The following is a 20,906-nucleotide window of genomic DNA, read 5'->3' on the forward strand; positions in this document are numbered from 1 at the left end:
CCCTGAGGGGTGATAATGCAGGCGCTCCAGCAGAGGAGTATTAGGGTCTATGGATGATCCCTGAGGGGTGATAATGCAGGCGCTCCAGCAGAGGAGTATTAGGGTCTACGGATGATCCCTGAGGGGTGATAATGCAGGCGCTCCAGCAGAGGAGTATTAGGGTCTATGGATGATCCCTGAGGGGTGATAATGCAGGCGCTCCAGCAGAGGAGTGTTAGGGTCTATGGATGATCCCTGAGGGGTGATAATGCAGGCGCTCCAGCAGAGTATTAGGGTCTATGGATGATCCCTGAGGGGTGATAATGCAGGCGCTCCAGCAGAGTATTAGGGTCTATGGATGATCCCTGAGGGGTGATAATGCAGGCGCTCCAGCAGAGGAGTATTAGGGTCTATGGATGATCCCTGAGGGGTGATAATGCAGGCGCTCCAGCAGAGGAGTATTAGGGTCTATGGATGATCCCTGAGGGGTGATAATGCAGGCGCTCCAGCAGAGGAGTATGAGGGTCTATGGATGATCCCTGAGGGGTGATAATGCAGGCGCTCCAGCAGAGGAGTATTAGGGTCTATGGATTATCCCTGAGGGGTGATAATGCAGGCGCTGCAGCAGAGGAGTATTAGGGTATGGATGATCCCTGAGGGGTGATAATGCAGGCGCTGCAGCAGAGGAGTATTAGGGTCTATGGATGATCCCTGAGGGGTGATAATGCAGGCGCTGCAGCAGAGGAGTATTAGGGTCTATGGATGATCCCTGAGGGGTGATAATGCAGGCGCTCCAGCAGAGGAGTATTAGGGTCTATGGATGATCCCTGAGGGGTGATAATGCAGGCGCTCCAGCAGAGGAGTATTAGGGTCTATGGATGATCCCTGAGGGGTGATAATGCAGGCGCTCCAGCAGAGGAGTATTAGGGTCTATGGATGATCCCTGAGGGGTGATAATGCAGGCGCTCCAGCAGAGTATTAGGGTCTATGGATGATCCCTGAGGGGTGATAATGCAGGCGCTCCAGCAGAGGAGTATTAGGGTCTATGGATGATCCCTGAGGGGTGATAATGCAGGCGCTCCAGCAGAGGAGTATTAGGGTCTATGGATGATCCCTGAGGGGTGATAATGCAGGCGCTCCAGCAGGGGAGTATTAGGGTCTATGGATGATCCCTGAGGGGTGATAATGCAGGCGCTCCAGCAGAGGAGTATTAGGGTCTATGGATGATCCCTGAGGGGTGATAATGCAGGCGCTCCAGCAGAGGAGTATTAGGGTCTATGGATGATCCCTGAGGGGTGATAATGCAGGCGCTCCAGCAGAGTATTAGGGTCTATGGATGATCCCTGAGGGGTGATAATGCAGGCGCTCCAGCAGAGGAGTATTAGGGTCTATGGATGATCCCTGAGGGGTGATAATGCAGGCGCTCCAGCAGAGGAGTATTAGGGTCTATGGATGATCCCTGAGAGGTGATAATGCAGGTGCTCCAGCAGAGGAGTATTAGGGTCTATGGATGATCCCTGAGGGGTGATAATGCAGGCGCTCCAGCAGAGTATTAGGGTCTATGGATGATCCCTGAGGGGTGATAATGCAGGCGCTGCAGCAGAGGAGTATTACGGTCTATGGATGATCCCTGAGGGGTGATAATGCAGGCGCTCCAGCAGAGGAGTATTAGGGTCTATGGATGATCCCTGAGGGGTGATAATGCAGGCGCTGCAGCAGAGGAGTATTAGGGTCTATGGATGATCCCTGAGGGGTGATAATGCAGGCGCTCCAGCAGAGGAGTATTAGGGTCTATGGATGATCCCTGAGAGGTGATAATGCAGGTGCTCCAGCAGAGGAGTATTAGGGTCTATGGATGATCCCTGAGGGGTGATAATGCAGGCGCTCCAGCAGAGTATTAGGGTCTATGGATGATCCCTGAGGGGTGATAATGCAGGCGCTCCAGCAGAGGAGTATTACGGTCTATGGATGATCCCTGAGGGGTGATAATGCAGGCGCTCCAGCAGAGGAGTATTAGGGTCTATGGATGATCCCTGAGGGGTGATAATGCCAATTCCTGGGAGGCACTCGTGGCACTCTGAGTTGGTGCCCCATATATATTTATTGGGGTGCCCCAGGAGTACCTCAATCCCCCACAGTGCTGCTCCTAAAGTCTGACAACCTGGTGATCATCTATGGAGCATCGTTCCACTTCAGAATGTCATTTTTCTGGATTTCAAAAAATTCCCGTTCCAGATATTAGCATTTAAATTAAAGTTCCTGGAAATCCAGAAAATTGCCAGACGGAGTTTATATAATAATGAAGGATATATTATAGGGATTCAGAATCCTCACAGTGAAGGCAGCATCCACCCCGCCATCCAGGGCTCAGTTAGCGCCGCACCGAACCTGCTATGGGGGCATGCAGCGTCTTCCCCAGTGGCATCTTTATCCGTCCCGCCCCTCATCAGACTGCATATCCTTCCGTTTGCTCATACTGATATATTGCGGAAGTTCCCTTTTTTAAAGTTCCTGTTCACGACGACGGCCAGGTCTCTACAATGAGCAGAGGGGCATCTAAAGCCACGGCTCGCACCCAAGAGAATGCCCCTTCTGTCCTCCTCAAGGCCCAGGAGAATCAGAAGCTGTTCCAGCTACTGGGAAGGAAGTGCACGGTGAGCCATGTGGTGGCGGGCGGGCGTGGGGCTCACAGGGAGCAGCAAGCGACGAAATGCTGTGAAACAGGAAATGCAGCTCAAGTAATTCTGGCCACAAGTGTGCTGGGCCCTGGCATTACGTAGAGGCACTGGGCGCGGCCCTGGCATTACGTGGAGGCGCTGGGCGCGGCCCTGGCACATACAGGAGCTCCAAGCCTTTATCCTATAGAGGCATCCTCCGCTTAGCGTCTTCATGGCCGCAGAGCGGATACTATGAGCGTCTCTTCCCTCCTATCCTGCATTACACAGAAAACCCATTGATAGGAGAGCACACTGTGTAATGCTGCGTTTCTCCTTTAGGGGCGCTGTAGGGAAATTAAACACTTACCGCCAGGTTCCCCCAAAGACCCCCGCTGGCGGTCCCAGAAGGCGTCACTTTGGATTAACTCATTGTCACAGGACCTTTCTAACAAACACGGATTGTGGGAAGCTGTGCTGAAGATTCATGCAGAAAGGCAACCAACACGGCGGTGCGGCGCTGCTGCGGTACTAGCTGGCTATTAGTGGTCTTACCCCACGACCCTATTGCCCACCCCCCATGATGCTGCGCTACTGAGTCACCAAGCAAGAAGGACGGTAAAGTTAGCCTCCCATTAACTAGCAGGTTAAGTGTGCGATCATGGAGGCAGCTGGACGTCTGGGACATAACCCTCAGACAAGATTACCGGATATGAAGCAGCTCCGGGTCCTCTCCAGGATGGGTGCAGTACGGGGTGGGAAGCAGCGCCGGCTCTATACCGGGTATGGGTGCCGTGGGCGGTACAGGGTGTGAAGCAGCGTCGGGCCTTCTCTGGGACAGGTGTGGTGGGCGAACCGGGTGTGAAGCAGTGCCGGGTCCTCTCCAGGATGGGTGCAGTACGGGGTGGGAAGCAGCGCCGGCTCTATACCGGGTATGGGTGCGGTGCATGGTACAGGGTGTGAAGCAGCGCCGGGTCTTCTCCTGGACGGGGGCGCTACGGGGTGTGAAGCAGTGCCGGGTCTTCTCCAGGATGGGCACAGTATGGGGTGTGAAGCAGCGCCGGTTCTTCTCCAGGACGGGGGCGGTACGGGGTGTGAAGCAGTGCCGGGTCTTCTCCAGGATGGGCACAGTATGGGGTGTGAAGCAGCGCCGGTTCTTCTCCGGGACGGGGGCGGTACGGGGTGTGAAGCAGTGCCGGGTCTTCTCCAGGATGGGCACAGTATGGGGTGTGAAGCAGCGCAAGGTCTATACCGGGTATGGGTGCGGTGCGCGGTACAGGGTGTGAAGCAGCGCTGGGTCTTCACTGGGACAGGTGCGGTACGGGATGTGAAGCAGCTTTGGGTCCTCTGCGGGATTGGTGCAGTACGGGGTGGGAAGCAGCACCCGGTCTATATCGGGTATGGGTGCCGTGGGTGGTACAGGGTGTGAAGCAGCGCCGGGTCTTCTCCGGGATGCGTGTGGTGTGCGGTACAGGGTGTAAGCAGTGTTGGATCTTCTCCAAGACGGGTGCCGTACGGGGTGTAAAGTAGCGCCGGGTCTTCTCCCGGAAGGGTGCGGTGCGCGGTGTGACGCAGCGCCGATTCTTGTCTCGGATAGCGCGATGCGGAGTGTGAAGCAGTGCCGGGTCTTCACCAGGATGGGCGCAGTATGGGGTGTGAAGCAGCGCCAGGTCTATATCGGGTATGGGTGCGGTGGGTGGTACAGGGTGTGAAGCAGCGCCGGGTCTTCTCCAGGATGCGTGTGGTGCGCGGTACAGGGTGTAAGCAGCGTTGGATCTTCTCCAAGACGGGTGCCGTACGGGGTGTAAAGTAGCGCCGGGTCTTCTCCCGGAAGGGTGCGGTGCGCGGTGTGACGCAGCGCCGATTCTTCTCTCGGATAGCGCGATACGGGATGTGAAGCAGCTCCGGGTCTTCTCCAGGATGGGTGCAGTACGGGGTGGGAAGCAGCCCCGGGTCTATACCGGGTATGGGTGCCGTGGGCGGTAAAGGGTGTGAAGTATCGCCGGGTCTTCTCCCAGACGGGTGCGGTGCGCGGTACAGGGTGTGAAGCAGTGGTGGGTCTTCTCTGGGACAGGTGTGGTGGACAATACCGGGTGTAAGCAGCGTTGGATCTTCTCCAAGACGGGTGCCGTACAGGGTGTAAAGTAGAGCCAGGTCTTCTCTGGGACGGGGGCGCTACGGGGTGTGATGCAGCGCCGGTTCTTCTCTCGGACAGCGCGGTACGGGGTGTGAAGCAGTGCCGGGTCTTCTCCAGGATGGACGCAGTATGGGGTGTGAAGCAGCGTCCGATCTTCTCCGGGTATGGGTGCGGTGGGTGGTACAGAATGTGAAGCAGCGCCGGGTCTTCTCCAGGACGGGTGCCGTACAGGGTGTAAAGTAGCCCCGAGCCTTCACCCGGATGGGTGCAGTGCGCGGTACAGGGTGTGAAGCAGCGTCGGGTCTTCTCTGGGACAGGTGTGGTGAGCGATACGGTGTGTGAAGCAACGCCGGGTCTGCTCTGGGACGGGGGCGCTGCAGGGTGTGATGCAGCACTGGGTCTTCTCTCAGACAGCGCGGTATGCGGTGTGAAGCAGCGCCGGGTCTTCTCTGGGACGGCGCAGTACGGGGTGTGATGCAACGCCGGGTCTTCTACGGGACGGTGCGGGGTGTTAAGCAGCGCTGGGTATTCTCCGGGACGGTGCGGTATGGGGCATGAAGCAGCGCCGGGTCTTCTCTGGGACGGCGCAGTACGGGGTGTGATGCAACGCCGGGTCTTCTACGGGACGGTGCGGTACAGGGTGTTAAGCAGCGCCGGGACTTCCCTGGGACGGGGTGTGAACGTTGGGTCTTCTCCGGGACAGCGCGGTATGGGGCGTAAAACATGCGCCAGCTCTTCTCTCGGACAAACAGGAAAGTCCTGCGGCGGGGAATTTAGCCCCGCCCATCTGCGGAAAATGTGCCATAGCCGACGAACAAAATTAGATTCTTAGTGGCTAATAAAGAAAAGAGCGCCCCCTCCTTGTGGTACACGTTATGGCGCCCCCTCCTTGTGGTGCACGTTATGGCGCCCCCTCCTTGTGTTGCACGTTATGGCGCCCCCTCCTTGTGGTGCACGTTATTGCGCCTTCTCCTTGTGGTGCGTTTTGGCGCCCCCTCCTTGTGGTGCACGTTATGGCGCCCCCTCCTTGTGGTGCACGTTATGGCGCCCCCTCCTTGTGGTGCACGTTATGGCGCCCCCTTCTTGTGGTGCACGTTATGGCGCCCCCTCCTTGTGGTGTACGTTATGGCGCCCCCTCCTTGTGGTGCACGTTATGGCGCCCCCTTCTTGTGGTGCACGTTATGACGCCCCCTCCTTGTGGTGCACGTTATTGCGCCTTCTCCTTGTGGTGCGTTATGGCGCCCCCTCCTTGTGGTGCACGTTATGGCGCCCCCTTCTTGTGGTGCACGTTATGGTGCTCCCTCCTTGTGGTGCACATTATGGCGCCCCCTTCTTGTGGTGCACGTTATGGCGCCCCCTCCTTGTGGTGCGTTATGGCGCCCCCTCCTTGTGGTGCACGTTATGGCGCCCCCTTCTTGTGGTGCACATTATGGCGCCCCCTCCTTGTGGTGCACATTATGGCGCCCCCTCCTTGTGGTGCACATTATGGCTCCCCCTCCTTGTGGTGTACGTTATGGCGCCCCCTCCTTGTGGTGCACGTTATGGCACCCCCTCCTTGTGGTGCACGTTATGGCGCCCCCTTCTTGTGGTGCACGTTATGACGCCCCCTCCTTGTGGTGCACGTTATAGCGCCCCCTTCTTGTGGTGTACGTTATGGCGCCCCCTTCTTGTGGTGCAAGTTATGGCGCCCCCTCCTTGTGGTGCACGTTATAGCGCCCCCTTCTTGTGGTGTACGTTATGGCGCCCCCTCCTTGTGTTGCACGTTATGGCGCCCCCTCCTTGTGGTGCACGTTATGGCGCCCCCTCCTTGTGGTGCACGTTATGGCGCCCCCTCCTTGTGGTGCACGTTATGGCACCCCCTCCTTGTGGTGCACGTTATGGCGCCCCCTCCTTGTGGTGCACATTATGGCGCCCCCTCCTTGTGGTGCACGTTATGGCGCCCCCTCCTTGTGGTGCACGTTATGGCGCCCCCTCCTTGTGTTGCACGTTATGGCGCCCCCTCCTTGTGTTGCACGTTATGACACTCCCTCCTTGTGTTGCACGTTATGGCGCCCCCTCCTTGTGTTGCACGTTATGGCGCCCCCTCCACGTGGTGCACATTATGGCGCCCCCTCCTTGTGGTGCACGTTATGGCACCCCCTTCTTGTGGTGCACGTTATGGCGCCCCCTCCTTGTGGTGCACGTTATGACGCCCCCTCCTTGTGGTGCACGTTATGGCGCCCCCTCCTTATGGTGCACGTTATGGCGCCCCCTCCTTGTGGTGCGCATTATGGCGCCCCCTCCTTGTGGTGCACGTTATGGCGCCCCCTCCTTGTGTTGCACGTTATGGCGCCCCCTCCTTGTGTTGCACGTTATGACACTCCCTCCTTGTGTTGCACGTTATGGCGCCCCCTCCACGTGGTGCACATTATGGCGCCCCCTCCTTGTGGTGCACGTTATGGCACCCCCTTCTTGTGGTGCAAGTTATGGCGCCCCCTCCTTGTGGTGCACATTACGGCGCCCCCTCCTTGTGGTGCACGTTATGGCGCCCCCTCCTTGTGGTGCACGTTATGGCGCCCCCTCCTTGTGGTGCACATTACGGCTCCCCCTCCTTGTGGTGCACGTTATAGCACCCCCTTCTTGTGGTGCAAGTTATGGCGCCCCCTCCTTGTGGTGTACGTTATGGCGCCCCCTCCTTCTGGTGCACGTTATGGCACCCCCTCCTTGTGGTGCACGTTATGGCGCCCCCTCCTTCTGGTGCACGTTATGGCGCCCCCTCCTTGTGGTGCACGTTATCGCTCCCCCTCCTTGTGGTGCACATTATGGCGCCCCCTCCTTGTGGTGCACGTTATGGCGCCCCCTCCTTGTGGTGTACGTTATGGCGCCCCCTCCTTGTGGTGCACGTTATGGCGCCCCCTCCTTGTGGTGCACGTTATGGCGCCCACTCCTTGTGGTGCGTTATGGCGCCCCCTACTTGTGGTGCACGTTATGGTGCCCCCTCCTTGTGGTGCACGTTATGGCGCCCCCTCCTTGTGGTGTACGTTATGGCGCCCCCTCCTTGTGGTGCACGTTATGGCGCCCCCTCCTTGTGGTGCACGTTATGGCGCCCACTCCTTGTGGTGCGTTATGGCGCCCCCTACTTGTGGTGCACGTTATGGCGCCCCCTCCTTATGGTGCACGTTATGGCGCCCCCTCCTTGTGGTGCGCATTATGGCGCCCCCTCCTTGTGGTGCACGTTATGGCGCCCCCTCCTTGTGTTGCACGTTATGGCGCCCCCTCCTTGTGTTGCACGTTATGACACTCCCTCCTTGTGTTGCACGTTATGGCGCCCCCTCCACGTGGTGCACATTATGGCGCCCCCTCCTTGTGGTGCACGTTATGGCACCCCCTTCTTGTGGTGCAAGTTATGGCGCCCCCTCCTTGTGGTGCACATTACGGCGCCCCCTCCTTGTGGTGCACGTTATGGCGCCCCCTCCTTGTGGTGCACGTTATGGCGCCCCCTCCTTGTGGTGCACATTACGGCTCCCCCTCCTTGTGGTGCACGTTATAGCACCCCCTTCTTGTGGTGCAAGTTATGGCGCCCCCTCCTTGTGGTGTACGTTATGGCGCCCCCTCCTTCTGGTGCACGTTATGGCACCCCCTCCTTGTGGTGCACGTTATGGCGCCCCCTCCTTCTGGTGCACGTTATGGCGCCCCCTCCTTGTGGTGCACGTTATCGCTCCCCCTCCTTGTGGTGCACATTATGGCGCCCCCTCCTTGTGGTGCACGTTATGGCGCCCCCTCCTTGTGGTGTACGTTATGGCGCCCCCTCCTTGTGGTGCACGTTATGGCGCCCCCTCCTTGTGGTGCACATTATGGCGCCCCCTCCTTGTGGTGCACGTTATGGCGCCCACTCCTTGTGGTGCGTTATGGCGCCCCCTACTTGTGGTGCACGTTATGGTGCCCCCTCCTTGTGGTGCACGTTATGGCGCCCCCTCCTTGTGGTGTACGTTATGGCGCCCCCTCCTTGTGGTGCACGTTATGGCGCCCCCTCCTTGTGGTGCACGTTATGGCGCCCACTCCTTGTGGTGCGTTATGGCGCCCCCTACTTGTGGTGCACGTTATGGCGCCCCCTCCTTGTAGTGCACGTTATGGCGCCCCCTCCTTGTAGTGCACGTTATGGCGCCCCCTCCTTGTAGTGCACGTTATGGCGCCCCCTCCATGTGGTGCACATTATGGCGCCCCCTCCTTGTGGTGCACGTTATGGCGCCGCCTTCTTCTGGTACACGTTATGGCGCCCGCTCCTTGTGGTGCACATTATGGCGCCCCCTCCTTGTGGTGCACGTTATGGTGCCCCCTCCTTGTGGTGCACATTACGGCGCCCCCTCCTTGTGGTGCACATTATGGCTCCCCCTCCTTGTGGTGCACGTTATGGCGCCCCCTCCTTGTGGTGCACATTATGGCGCCCCCTCCTTGTGGTGCACGTTATGGCGCCCCCTCCTTGTGGTGCACGTTATGGCGCCCCCTCCTTGTGGTGCACATTACGGCTCCCCCTCCTTGTGGTGCACGTTATAGCACCCCCTTCTTGTGGTGCAAGTTATGGCGCCCCCTCCTTGTGGTGCACATTACGGCGCCCCCTCCTTGTGGTACACGTTATGGCGCCCCCTCCTTCTGGTGCACGTTATGGCGCCCCCTCCTTGTGGTGCACGTTATGGCGCCGCCTCCTTGTGGTGCGCGTTATGGCGCCCCCTCCTTGTGGTGCACATTATGGCGCCCCCTCCTTGTGGTGCACGTTATGGCGCCCCCTCCTTGTGGTGTACGTTATGGCGCCCCCTCCTTGTGGTGCACGTTATGGCGCCCCCTCCTTGTGGTGCACATTATGGCGCCCCCTCCTTGTGGTGCACGTTATGGCGCCCACTCCTTGTGGTGCGTTATGGCGCCCCCTACTTGTGGTGCACGTTATGGTGCCCCCTCCTTGTGGTGCACGTTATGGCGCCCCCTCCTTGTGGTGTACGTTATGGCGCCCCCTCCTTGTGGTGCACGTTATGGCGCCCCCTCCTTGTGGTGCACGTTATGGCGCCCACTCCTTGTGGTGCGTTATGGCGCCCCCTGCTTGTGGTGCACGTTATGGCGCCCCCTCCTTGTAGTGCACGTTATGGCGCCCCCTCCTTGTAGTGCACGTTATGGCGCCCCCTCCATGTGGTGCACATTATGGCGCCCCCTCCTTGTGGTGCACGTTATGGCGCCGCCTTCTTCTGGTACACGTTATGGCGCCCGCTCCTTGTGGTGCACATTATGGCGCCCCCTCCTTGTGGTGCACATTATGGCGCCCCCTCCTTGCGGTGCGTTATGGCGCCCCCTCCTTGTGGTGCGTTATGGCGCCGCCTTCTTCTGGTACACATTATGGCGCCCCCTCCTTGTGGTTCACATTATGGCGCCCCCTCCTTGTGGTGCACGTTATGGCGCCTCCTCCTTGCGGTGCACGTTATGGCGCCCCCTCCTTGTGGTGCACGTTATGGCGCTACCTCCTTGTGGTGCGTTATGGCGCCCCCTTCTTGTGGTGCACATTATGACGCCTCCTCCTTGTGGTACACGTTATGGCGCCCCCTCCTTGTGGTGTACGTTATGGCGCCCCCTCCTTGTGGTGCACGTTATGACGCCTCCTCCTTGTGGTGCACGTTATGGCGCCCACTCCTTGTGGTGCGTTATGGCGCCCCCTTCTTGTGGTGCACGTTATGGCGCCCCCTCCTTGTGGTACACGTTATGGCGCCCCTTCCATGTGGTGTGTTATGGCGCCCCCTCCTTGTGGTGCACTTTATGGCGCCCCCTCCTTGTGGTGCACGTTATGGCGCCCCCTCCTTGTGGTGCACGTTATGGCGCCCCCTCCTTGTGGTGCGCGTTATGGCGCCCCCTACTTGTGGTGCGCGTTATGGCGCCCCCTCCTTGTGGTGCACATTATGGCTCCCCCTCCTTGTGGTGCACGTTATGGCTCCCCTTCCTTGTGGTGCACGTTATAGCGCCCCCTTCTTGTGGTGTACATTATGGCGCCCCCTCCTTGTGGTGCACGTTATGGCTCCCCCTCCTTGTGGTGCACGTTATGGCGCCCCCTGCTTGTGGTGCACGTTATGGCGCCCCCTCCTTGTGGTACACGTTATGGTGCTCCCCCTCCTTGTGGTGCACGTTATGGCGCCCCCTTCTTGTGGTGCACGTTATGGCGCCCCCTCCTTGTGGTGCACGTTATGGCACCCCCTCCTTGTGGTGCACATTATGGCGCCCCCTCCTTGTGGTGCACATTATGGCGCCCCCTCCTTGTGGTGCACGTTATGGCACCCCCTTCTTGTGGTGCACGTTATGGCGCCCCCTCCTTGTGGTGCACATTATGGCGCCCCCTCCTTGTGGTGCACATTATGGCGCCCCCTCCTTGTGGTGCACGTTATGGCACCCCCTTCTTGTGGTGCACGTTATGGCGCCCCCTCCTTGTGGTGCACATTATGGCGCCCCCTCCTTGTGGTGCACATTATGGCGCCCCCTTCTTGTGGTGCACATTATGGCGCCCCCTCCTTGTAGTGCACGTTATGGCGCCCCCTCCTTGTGGTGCACGTTATGGCGCCCCCTCCTTGTGGTGCACGTTATGGCGCTCCCTCCTTGTGGTGCACGTTATGGCGCCCCCTGCTTGTGGTGCACGTTATGGCGCCCCCTCCTTGTGGTGCACGTTATGGCGCCCCCTCCTTGTGGTGAACGTTATGGCTCCCCCTACTTGTGGTGCGCATTATAGCGCCCCCTCCTTGTGGTGCATGTTATGGCGCTCCCTCCTTGTGGTACACGTTATGGCCCCCCCCTCCTTGTGGTGCACATTATGGCGCCCCCTCCTTGTAGTGCACGTTATGGCGCCCCCTTCTTGTGGTGCACATTATGGCGCCCCCTCCTTGTGGTGCACATTATGGCGCCCCCTTCTTGTGGTGCACGTTATGGCGCCCCCTTCTTGTGGTGCACATTATGGCGCCCCCTCCTTGTGGTGCACATTATGGCGCCCCCTTCTTGTGGTGCACATTATGGCGCCCCCTCCTTGTAGTGCACGTTATGGCGCCCCCTCCTTGTGGTGCGTTATGGCGCCCCCTTCTTGTGGTGCACATTATGACGCCTCCTCCTTGTGGTACACGTTATGGCGCCCCCTCCTTGTGGTGTACGTTATGGCGCCCCCTCCTTGTGGTGCACGTTATGACGCCTCCTCCTTGTGGTGCACGTTATGGCGCCCACTCCTTGTGGTGCGTTATGGCGCCCCCTTCTTGTGGTGCACGTTATGGCGCCCCCTCCTTGTGGTACACGTTATGGCGCCCCTTCCATGTGGTGTGTTATGGCGCCCCCTCCTTGTGGTGCACTTTATGGCGCCCCCTCCTTGTGGTGCACGTTATGGCGCCCCCTCCTTGTGGTGCACGTTATGGCGCCCCCTCCTTGTGGTGCGCGTTATGGCGCCCCCTACTTGTGGTGCGCGTTATGGCGCCCCCTCCTTGTGGTGCACATTATGGCTCCCCCTCCTTGTGGTGCACGTTATGGCTCCCCTTCCTTGTGGTGCACGTTATAGCGCCCCCTTCTTGTGGTGTACATTATGGCGCCCCCTCCTTGTGGTGCACGTTATGGCGCCCCCTCCTTGTGGTGCACGTTATGGCTCCCCCTCCTTGTGGTGCACGTTATGGCGCCCCTTGCTTGTGGTGCACGTTATGGCGCCCCCTCCTTGTGGTACACGTTATGGTGCTCCCCCTCCTTGTGGTGCACGTTATGGCGCCCCCTTCTTGTGGTGCACGTTATGGCGCTCCCTCCTTGTGGTGCACGTTATGTCGCCCCCTGCTTGTGGTGCACATTATGACGCCCCCTCCTTGTGGTGCACGTTATGGCGCCCCCTCCTTGTAGTGCACGTTATGACGCCCCCTCCTTGTGGTGCACGTTATAGCGTTCCCTCTTTGTGGTGCATGTTATGGCGCCCCCTCCTTGTGGTGCACGTTATAGCGTTCCCTCTTTGTGGTGCATGTTATGGCGCCCCCCCCCTTGTGGTGCACGTTATGGCGCCCCCCCCCTTGTTGTGCACGTTATGGCGCCCCCCCCCCCCCCCCCCCGGTGGCTGCTTTCTTCCAAACACAGCGCCCCCTTTGTCCACGGGGTTGTATCCGGTATTGCATGGGAGCTGAGCTGCAGTACCAGACACAACCCACTGTGGCGCTGTATTATATAGCGCCAACAGCGCTTTGCAACATGCACAACATCCAGTAATAAAGAGATGTGCATCAGGAACCTGCCATGTTCTTCTAACCCTCGACATCCCCTTTAAGGAAACTGGGGTTCCCTCTTCTAACAATCATGGAGTCTGCAGCGGTCGGACCCCAACTAAGCCAATGTTCATCACCTCTGCTACCTTATTGGTGGAAGGCCACTAATGGGAATCCGCCACGAGGGCCGTCTGGGGCCGAAAGCCAACTCTCCACGTAGATGAAATAAAGCTTCCCCTTGCAGAGCATGGAGAGGTGCGGCCCCCGCCACTGGAGGGCGCAATCACAGCCGCCACTGGAGGTCATTTCATGGGGTGGCGGTATTGAAACGGCTGAGCACAATATGGCGCTTGCAAACGTAATTTTTCTTTAGGTGTTTTGTGAAAAAAGCGCCTTTCTCCGCTGTCCGCCTTCAGGCGCACGTTACTGGTGAGGTTGCATCACGTGTGACAGGTGAGTGCGACGCCATTTTGCCTTCCACAGGAATAAATGTGTGATGTCACCCCAAAACGAGGATCGCTGCTGTAAGTAGACCAACGGCCAACCGCTGCGTACGCCTCACGTGATCACCTCGCCTCACGTGATCACCTCGTCACGTGATCACCTCGCCTCACGTGATCACCTCGTCACATGATCACCTCGCCTCACGTGATCACCTCGCCTCACGTGATCACCTCGTCACGTGATCACCTCGCCTCACGTGATCACCTCCTCACATGATCACCTCGTCTCACGGGATCACCTCGCCTCACGGGATCACCTCGTCACGTGATCACCTCGCCTCACGGGATCACCTCGCCTCACGGGATCACCTCGTCTCACGGGATCACCTCGCCTCACGGGATCACCTCGTCACGTGATCACCTCGCCTCACGGGATCACCTCGCCTCACGGGATCACCTCGTCACATGATCACCTCGCCTCACGTGATCACCTCGTCACGTGATCACCTCGCCTCACGTGATCACCTCCTCACGGGATCACCTCGTCACGTGATCACCTCGCCTCACGGGATCACCTCGCCTCACATGATCACCTCGTATGCTCTGTGTTCGCACCTCCAACGACTGACTTGTATCCCTTCTCTCCGTCCTCCAGGCTTTGGCGACAACGGTGGTCCAGTTGTTCCTGGCGCCGGGCGGCGACCGCTGGATGAAGCAGAGTTGTGGCGTTGTGTGTCTGGTGAAAGACAACCCGAAACGTTCCTACTTCATCCGGCTCTATGACGTCACGGTACGTATTGCGAATGACGACGTAAGCGCCTCTCACGTTACCTCCTACACCTGACAGCCTGCAGGATGGGAGCCTTTCGTGGGACGAGTCGTATTTGCTAACAGGTCCATTTAATCTGAGGAAATACTTTGTTTGAAGAAATAAAAAAAAGATTCTGCTGCGCCATTTCTGGTGGTCCAATGCAGGGAGCGCGGCGTCTGCGCTCGGCGCCATTATTGGATTTGTTTACAGTCATTTTATATTTTTAAGCAGTACAATTATTTCTGACTCGTCTTTCCGCCGCCGCATTCTGGGATCCGCAACGTTTGATTTGTTCGCCGGGCTCGGATTTTGCGGGGTGAACTGTAGTTTTCATTACTACTATTTTGGGGCGCGACATCCTTTTCATCCCCGTGCGGGAGACGTTTGGCGACATCCTCATGGTTCGGGCTTCTATGGACACGATGACACCAAATGTTGCCGTTTTCTAATTGTTTGACTTTTTTATTCGGTGCTTTTTTAACCTTTAATATTTTTTATTGTTAAGAGAAGCTTTATTTAGCCTTGGCTTTCCCCGTTTGTGACGCCCGCAGGGATGCTGCCATCATTTCAGCACTTCTACTCTGTATTGGAATACTTCGGTATTGCAGTATGTAATGATTTTTGATGTTGGGGCGGGGTTTGACAGGCCTCTCTGGGGGCCTCCATTAGCTCTGGACCGCCATGCCAGCTCTTCGGCACCCCCCTACTCGCCGAATGCCCTCCAGCTGACTGGTTGGATGCATGATCAGCTTTGACCGTGGCATCTAAAGAGTTAACTGTGAGGGCGTTCTGTGTATTGTAAAATATGCAGTAGACAGCAAATACCCATATATGTTAACCCCTCAGTGACCACCGCATAGTGTCTTACGTCCTGGCCGGCTGGGCTTTAATCGACAGAGGTAGCCGACACCCTGGGGCGGTCATGGTGGCTGGGTTATCCAATGGATAACAGTGACTGCATGAGAGTAAACAAAAAGTTAAAGTTTCAGCTCCCCTCGCGGATCCGATCCACAAGAGGAGCTGAGAGTACTCACCCCCATCCTCTGTGATGTCCCGCGGCGTTCTGGTCCGGAAAGGACCTGACGCTGCCTTCTGCGCACACGCGTCTGACGCATGTCGTCACGCACAGAAGCCTGGGAGGCCCAGAATATTTGACATCTCCTGGCTCCCGGCTACTGAAGGTAGAGAGCCGAGAGCCTGGAGATGTCACAAGGGGTAATGGCGCAGTATGCGGTCCCCGGTCATGTGATAAAAAGTAACAATCTACCTTAGCACAAGCGGATAGGAGTTGTGGATTCCGCATGCGTCTGACCTGCAGTAATACTCGGACCAATCACACGCATTGGATTACACAATTCGGCTCACATTAGCGGGTCGGAATTACGTAATTTATTCGCAGTAAACAGAACACAGCAGGTTTTATTTTACCGCGGATATCCGCAACATAGAGCCCATTGTGCTCCACGGTCACGCATCTACCCGCAGGACAGACGTAGTGTATACAGCCTGCGGGTCCCTCCAGCACTTGTGGTCTGTTCGTTCATCTGTGTTTGATGTCCTCAACCTTGATGGAATCGGTGTGTCTTCCTAACCTGCTGTGTGTGATGTGATTGGTGTTTAAGGGGTTAGGGAGGAGCTAAGAAGAGGCAGAGGAAGAGAGCGCAGGATGTAGTCAGTGGAGAAGGCAGTGTGCGCTGAGGTCCTGCCGGGGCTCAGCCTCGGTCCAGTCATGTGATGTGTGCTGAGGTCAACTGACACTCCTGCTGGGGCTCAGCCTCTGTCTGGTCATGTGATGTGTGCTGAGGTCAGCTGACACTCCTACTGGGGCTCAGCCTCGGTCCGGTCAGGCGGTATGCGCTTTGCTCAGCTGACGCTCCTGCCGGGGCTCAGCCTTGGTCTAGTCAAGCGGTGCATGCTGAAGTCAGCTTACTCTCCTGGCAGTGTGCGCTGAGATCCTGCCGGGGCTCAGCCTCGGTCCAGTCATGTGATGTTCGCTGCGCTCAGCTGACGCTCCTGCCGGGGCTCAGCCTTGGTCTGGTCAGGCTGTGCGTGCTGAGGTCAGCTGACGCTCCTGCTTGGGCTCAGCCGTGATTCGGTCAGGTGGTGCATGCTGAGGTCAGCTGACGCTCCTGCCGGGGCTCAGCCTTGGTCCGGTCAAGCAGTGTGTGCTGAGTTCAGCTTACTCTTCTGCTGGGGCTCAGCCTCGATCCAGTCATGTAATGTTCGCTGCACTCAGCTGACGCTCCTGCTGGGGCTAAGCATCGATCCGGTCGTGTGATGTGTGCTGTGCTCAGCTGATGCTCCTGCCGGGGCTCAGCCTCGGTCCGGTCAGGCGGTGTTTGCTAAGCTCAGCTGACGCTCCTGCTGGGGCTCAGCATCGGTCCGGTCAGGTGGTGTGCGCTGAGCTCAGCTGACGCTCCTGCCGGGGCTCAGCCTTGGTCCGGTCTAGCGGTGGGTGCTGAGGTCAGCTTACTCTCCTGCCGGGGCTCAGCCTCGATCCAGTCATGTGATGTTTGCTGCGCTCAGGTGACACTCCTGCCAGGGCTTTGCCTTGGTCCGGTCATGTGATGTGCACTGGGTCCCGCTGATGCTCCTGCTGCCACTCAGCCTTGGTCCGTCCGGTCATGTGATGTGCCCTGAGATCATCTGACGCTCCTGCCGGGTCTCAGCCTTGGTCCGGTCAAGCGGTGGGTGCTGAGGTCAGCTTACTCTCCTGCCGGGGCTCAGCCTCGATCCAGTCATGTGATGTTTGCTGCGCTCAGGTGACACTCCTGCCGGGGCTTTGCCTTGGTCCGGTCATGTGATGTGCACTGGGTCCAGCTGATGCTCTTGCTGCCACTCAGCCTTGGTCCGTCCGGTCATGTGATGTGCCCTGAGGTCATCTGACGCTCCTGCTAGGGCTCAGCCTCGATCCGGTCATGTGATGTATGCTGCGCTCAGCTGACGCTCCTGCCGGGGCTCAGCCTTGGTCTGGCAGGTGGTGCGTGCTGAGGTCAGCTGACGCTCCTGCTTGGGCTCAGCCAGGGTTCGGTCAGGTGGTGCATGCTGAGGCCAGCTGACGCTCCAGCTGGGGCTCAGCCACGATCTGGTCATGTGATGTGCGCTCAGCAGACGCTCCTGCCGGGGCTCAGCCTCGGTCTGGTCAGGCAGGGCGTGCTGAGGACAGCTGAGTCTCTTGCCGGGGCTCTGCCTTAGTCCGGTCATGTGATGTGCGCTAGATTCAGTTGACACTACTGCTGGGGCTCAGCCACGATCCGGTCATGTGATGTGTATTGTGGTCAGCTGACGCTCCTGCTTGGGGTCAGCCTCGATCCGGTCATGTGATGTGCGCTGAGGTCAACTGACTCTCCTGCTTAGGCTCAGCCTTGGTCCAGTCATGTGATGTGCACTGGATTCTGCTGACGCTCCTGCCAGGGTTCAGCCTCGGTTTGGTCAAGCGGTGTGCGCTGAGGTTAGCTGACTCTTCTGCCAGGGCTCAGCCTCGGTCCAGTCATGTCATGTGCGCTGAGGTCAGCTGACGCTCCTGCTGGGACAGAGGCCTCGGCCCGGTCATGTGATGTACGCTGAGGTCAGCTGACGCTACTGCTGGGGCTCAGTCTCAGTCCGGTCAGGCGATCAGCGCTGAGGTTAGCTGACACTCCTGCTGGGGCTCAGCCTCGGTCTGGTCATGCGATGTGCGCTGAGGTCAGCTGACACTTCTGCTGAGGCTCAGCCTCGGTCCAGTAGGGCGGTGTGCGCTTTGGCCAGCTGACGCTCCTGCTGGGGCTCAACCTCGGTCCGGTCAGGCGGTGCGCGCGAAGCTCAGCTGACTCTCCTGCTTAGGCTCAGCCTTGGTCCGGTCATGTGATGTGCACTGGATTCTGCTGACGCTCCTGCCAGGGCTCAGCCTCGGTTTGGTCAAGCAGTGTGCGCTGAGGTCAGCTGACACTTCTGCTGAGGCTCAGCCTCGGTCCAGTAGGGCGGTGTGCGCCTTGGTCAGCTGACACTCCTGCTGAGGCTCAGCCTCGGTCCGGTCAAGCGGTGTGCGCTGAGGCCAGCTGACTCTCCTGCCAGTGCTCAGCCTCGATCCGGTCATGTGATGTGCGCTGAGGTCAGCTGACTCTTCTGCCAGGGCTCAGCCTCGGTCCAGTCATGTCATGTGCGCTGAGGTCAGCTGACGCTCCTGCTGGGACAGAGGCCTCGGCCCGGTCATGTGATGTACGCTGAGGTCAGCTGACGCTACTGCTGGGGCTCAGTCTCAGTCCGGTCAGGCGATCAGCGCTGAGGTTAGCTGACACTCCTGCTGGGGCTCAGCCTCGGTCCGGTCATGCGATGTGCGTTGAGGTCAGCTGACACTTCTGCTGAGGCTCAGCCTCGGCCCAGTAGGGCGGTGTGCGCTTTGGCCAGCTGACGCTCCTGCTGGTGCTCAGCCTCGGTCCGGTCAGGCGGTGTGCGCGAAGATCAGCTGACTCTCCTGCTTAGGCTCAGCCTTGGTCCGGTCATGTGATGTGCACTGGATTCTGCTGACGCTCCTGCCAGGGCTCAGCCTCGGTTTGGTCAAGCGGTGTGCGCTGAGGTCAGCTGACACTTCTGCTGAGGCTCAGCCTCGGTCCGGTCAAGCGGTGTGCACTGAGGCCAGCTGACTCTCCTGCCAGTGCTCAGCCTCGATCCGGTCATGTGATGTGCGCTGAGGTCAGCTGACGCTCCTGCTGGGGCTCAGTCTCAGTCCGGTCAGGCGGTGCATGCTGAGGTCAGCTGACGCTCGTGCTTCGGCTCAGCCTTGGTTTGGTCAGGTGGTGTGCCCTGCGCTCAGCTGACGCTCCTGCCGGGGCTCAGCCTTGGTCTAGTTAGGCGGTGGGTGCTGAGGTCAGCTGACTCTCTTGCCGGGGCTTAGCCTCGGTCCGGTCATGTGATGTGCACAGGATTCAGTTGACGCTCCTGCTGGGGCTCAGCCTTGGTCTGGTCATGTGATGTGTGCTGAGGTTTGCTGACTCTCCTGCCAGGGCTCAGCCTTGGTCCGGTCATGTGCTGTGGGCTGGATTCAGCTGACGCTCCTGCCGGGGCTCAGCCTTAGTCCGGGTAAGCGGTGTGCGCTGAGTTTAGCTGACTCTCCTGCCAGGGCTCAGCCTCGGTCCGGTCTTGTGATGTGCGCTGGATTCAGCTGACACTCCTGCTGGGGCTCAGCATCGGTCCGGTCATGTGATGTGCGGTGGGTTAAGCTGACGCTCCTGCTGGGGCTCAGTCTCGGTCCGGTCATGCGATGTGTGCTGAGGCCAGCTGATGCTCCTGCTGGGGCTCAGCCTCGGTCTGGTCATGCGATGTGCGCTGAGGTCAGCTGACGCTTCTGCTGAGGCTCAGCCTCGGTCCGGTCAAGCGGTGTGCGCTGAGGCCAGCTGACTCTCCTGCCAGTGCTCAGCCTCGATCCGGTCATGTGATGTGCGCTGAGGTCAGCTGACGCTCCTGCTGGGGCTCAGTCTCAGTCCGGTCAGGTGGTGCGTGCTGAGGTCAGCTGATGCTCATGCTTGGGCTCAGCCTTGGTTTGGTCAGGTGGTGTGCCCTGCGCTCAGCTGACGCTCCTGCCGGGGCTCAGCCTTGGTCTAGTTAGGCGGTGGGTGCTGAGGTCAGCTGACTCTCTTGCCGGGGCTCAGCCTCGGTCCGGTCATGTGATGTGCACAGGATTCAGTTGACGCTCCTGCTGGGGCTCAGCCTTGGTCTGGTCATGTGATGTTTGCTGAGGTCAGCTGACTCTCCAGCCAGGGCTCAGCCTTGGTCCGGTCATGTGATGTGGGCTGGATTCAGCTGACGCTCCTGCCGGGGCTCAGCCTTAGTCCGGTTAAGCGGTGTGCGCTGAGTTTAGCTGACTCTCCTGCCAGGGCTCAGCCTCGGTACAGTCAGACGGTGTGCGCTGTGCTCAGCCTACGCTCCTGCCGGGGCTCAGCCTTGGTCCAGTCAAGCGGTACGTGCTGAGGTCAGCTGACTCTCCTGCCGGGGCTCAGGCTTGATCTGGTCAGGCAGTGTGTGCTGAGGTCAGCTGACGCTCCTGCTGGGGCTCAGCCTTAGTCCGGTCAAGTGGTGTGCGCTGAGTTTAGCTGACTCTCCTGTCAGGGTTCAGCCTTGGTTCGGTCATGTGATGTGCGCTGGGTCCAGCTGATGCTCCTGCTGCCACTCAGCCTTGGTCCAGTCATGTGATGTGCGTTGAGGCCAGCTGACGCTCCTGCTGGGGCTCAGCCACGATCCGTTCATGTGATTTGCGCTGAGGTCAGCTGACACTCCTGCTGGGGCTCAGCATCGGTCCGGTCATGTGATGTGCGGTGGGTTAAGCTGACGCTCTTGCTGGGGCTCAGTCTCGGTCCGGTCATACGATGTGTGCTGAGGCCAGCTGATGCTCCTGCTGGGGCTCAGCCTCGGTCTGGTCATGCGATGTGCGCTGAGGTCAGCTGACGCTTCTGCTGAGGCTCAGCCTCGGTCGGGTCAGGCGGTATGCGCTGAGGTCAGCTGATGCTCCTGCTGAGGCTCAGTCTTGGTCTGGTCATGCGATGTGCGCTGAGGTCAGCTGACGCTCCTGCTGGGGCTCAGTCTCGGTCCAGTCATGTGATGTACGCTGAGGTCAGCTGAGGCTCAGCCTCGGTCGGGTCAGGCGGTGTGCACTGAGCTTAGCTGACTCTCCTGCCAGGGCTCAGCCTC

The 20,906-nt window shown here is 59.0% G+C and overlaps 1 protein-coding gene across 1 annotated transcript in view; it reads left to right on the forward strand.

Moving 5' to 3' along the window:
* Window positions 1-2,471: 2,471 nt before the first annotated feature.
* The window catches only part of WAS (WASP actin nucleation promoting factor), a 43,779-nt gene continuing 25,344 nt past the window's right edge, over window positions 2,472-20,906 (forward strand). Inside the window, exons 1-2 of the mRNA XM_066579935.1 lie at window positions 2,472-2,633; window positions 14,088-14,222. Coding sequence (XP_066436032.1) covers window positions 2,520-2,633; window positions 14,088-14,222 — 249 coding nt within the window. The 5' untranslated portion in view covers window positions 2,472-2,519. The remainder of the gene's footprint in view (window positions 2,634-14,087; window positions 14,223-20,906) is intronic.

This window comes from Eleutherodactylus coqui, chromosome 10, assembly GCF_035609145.1.
Source record: "Eleutherodactylus coqui strain aEleCoq1 chromosome 10, aEleCoq1.hap1, whole genome shotgun sequence".
NCBI classification, from domain to species: domain Eukaryota; kingdom Metazoa; phylum Chordata; class Amphibia; order Anura; family Eleutherodactylidae; genus Eleutherodactylus; species Eleutherodactylus coqui.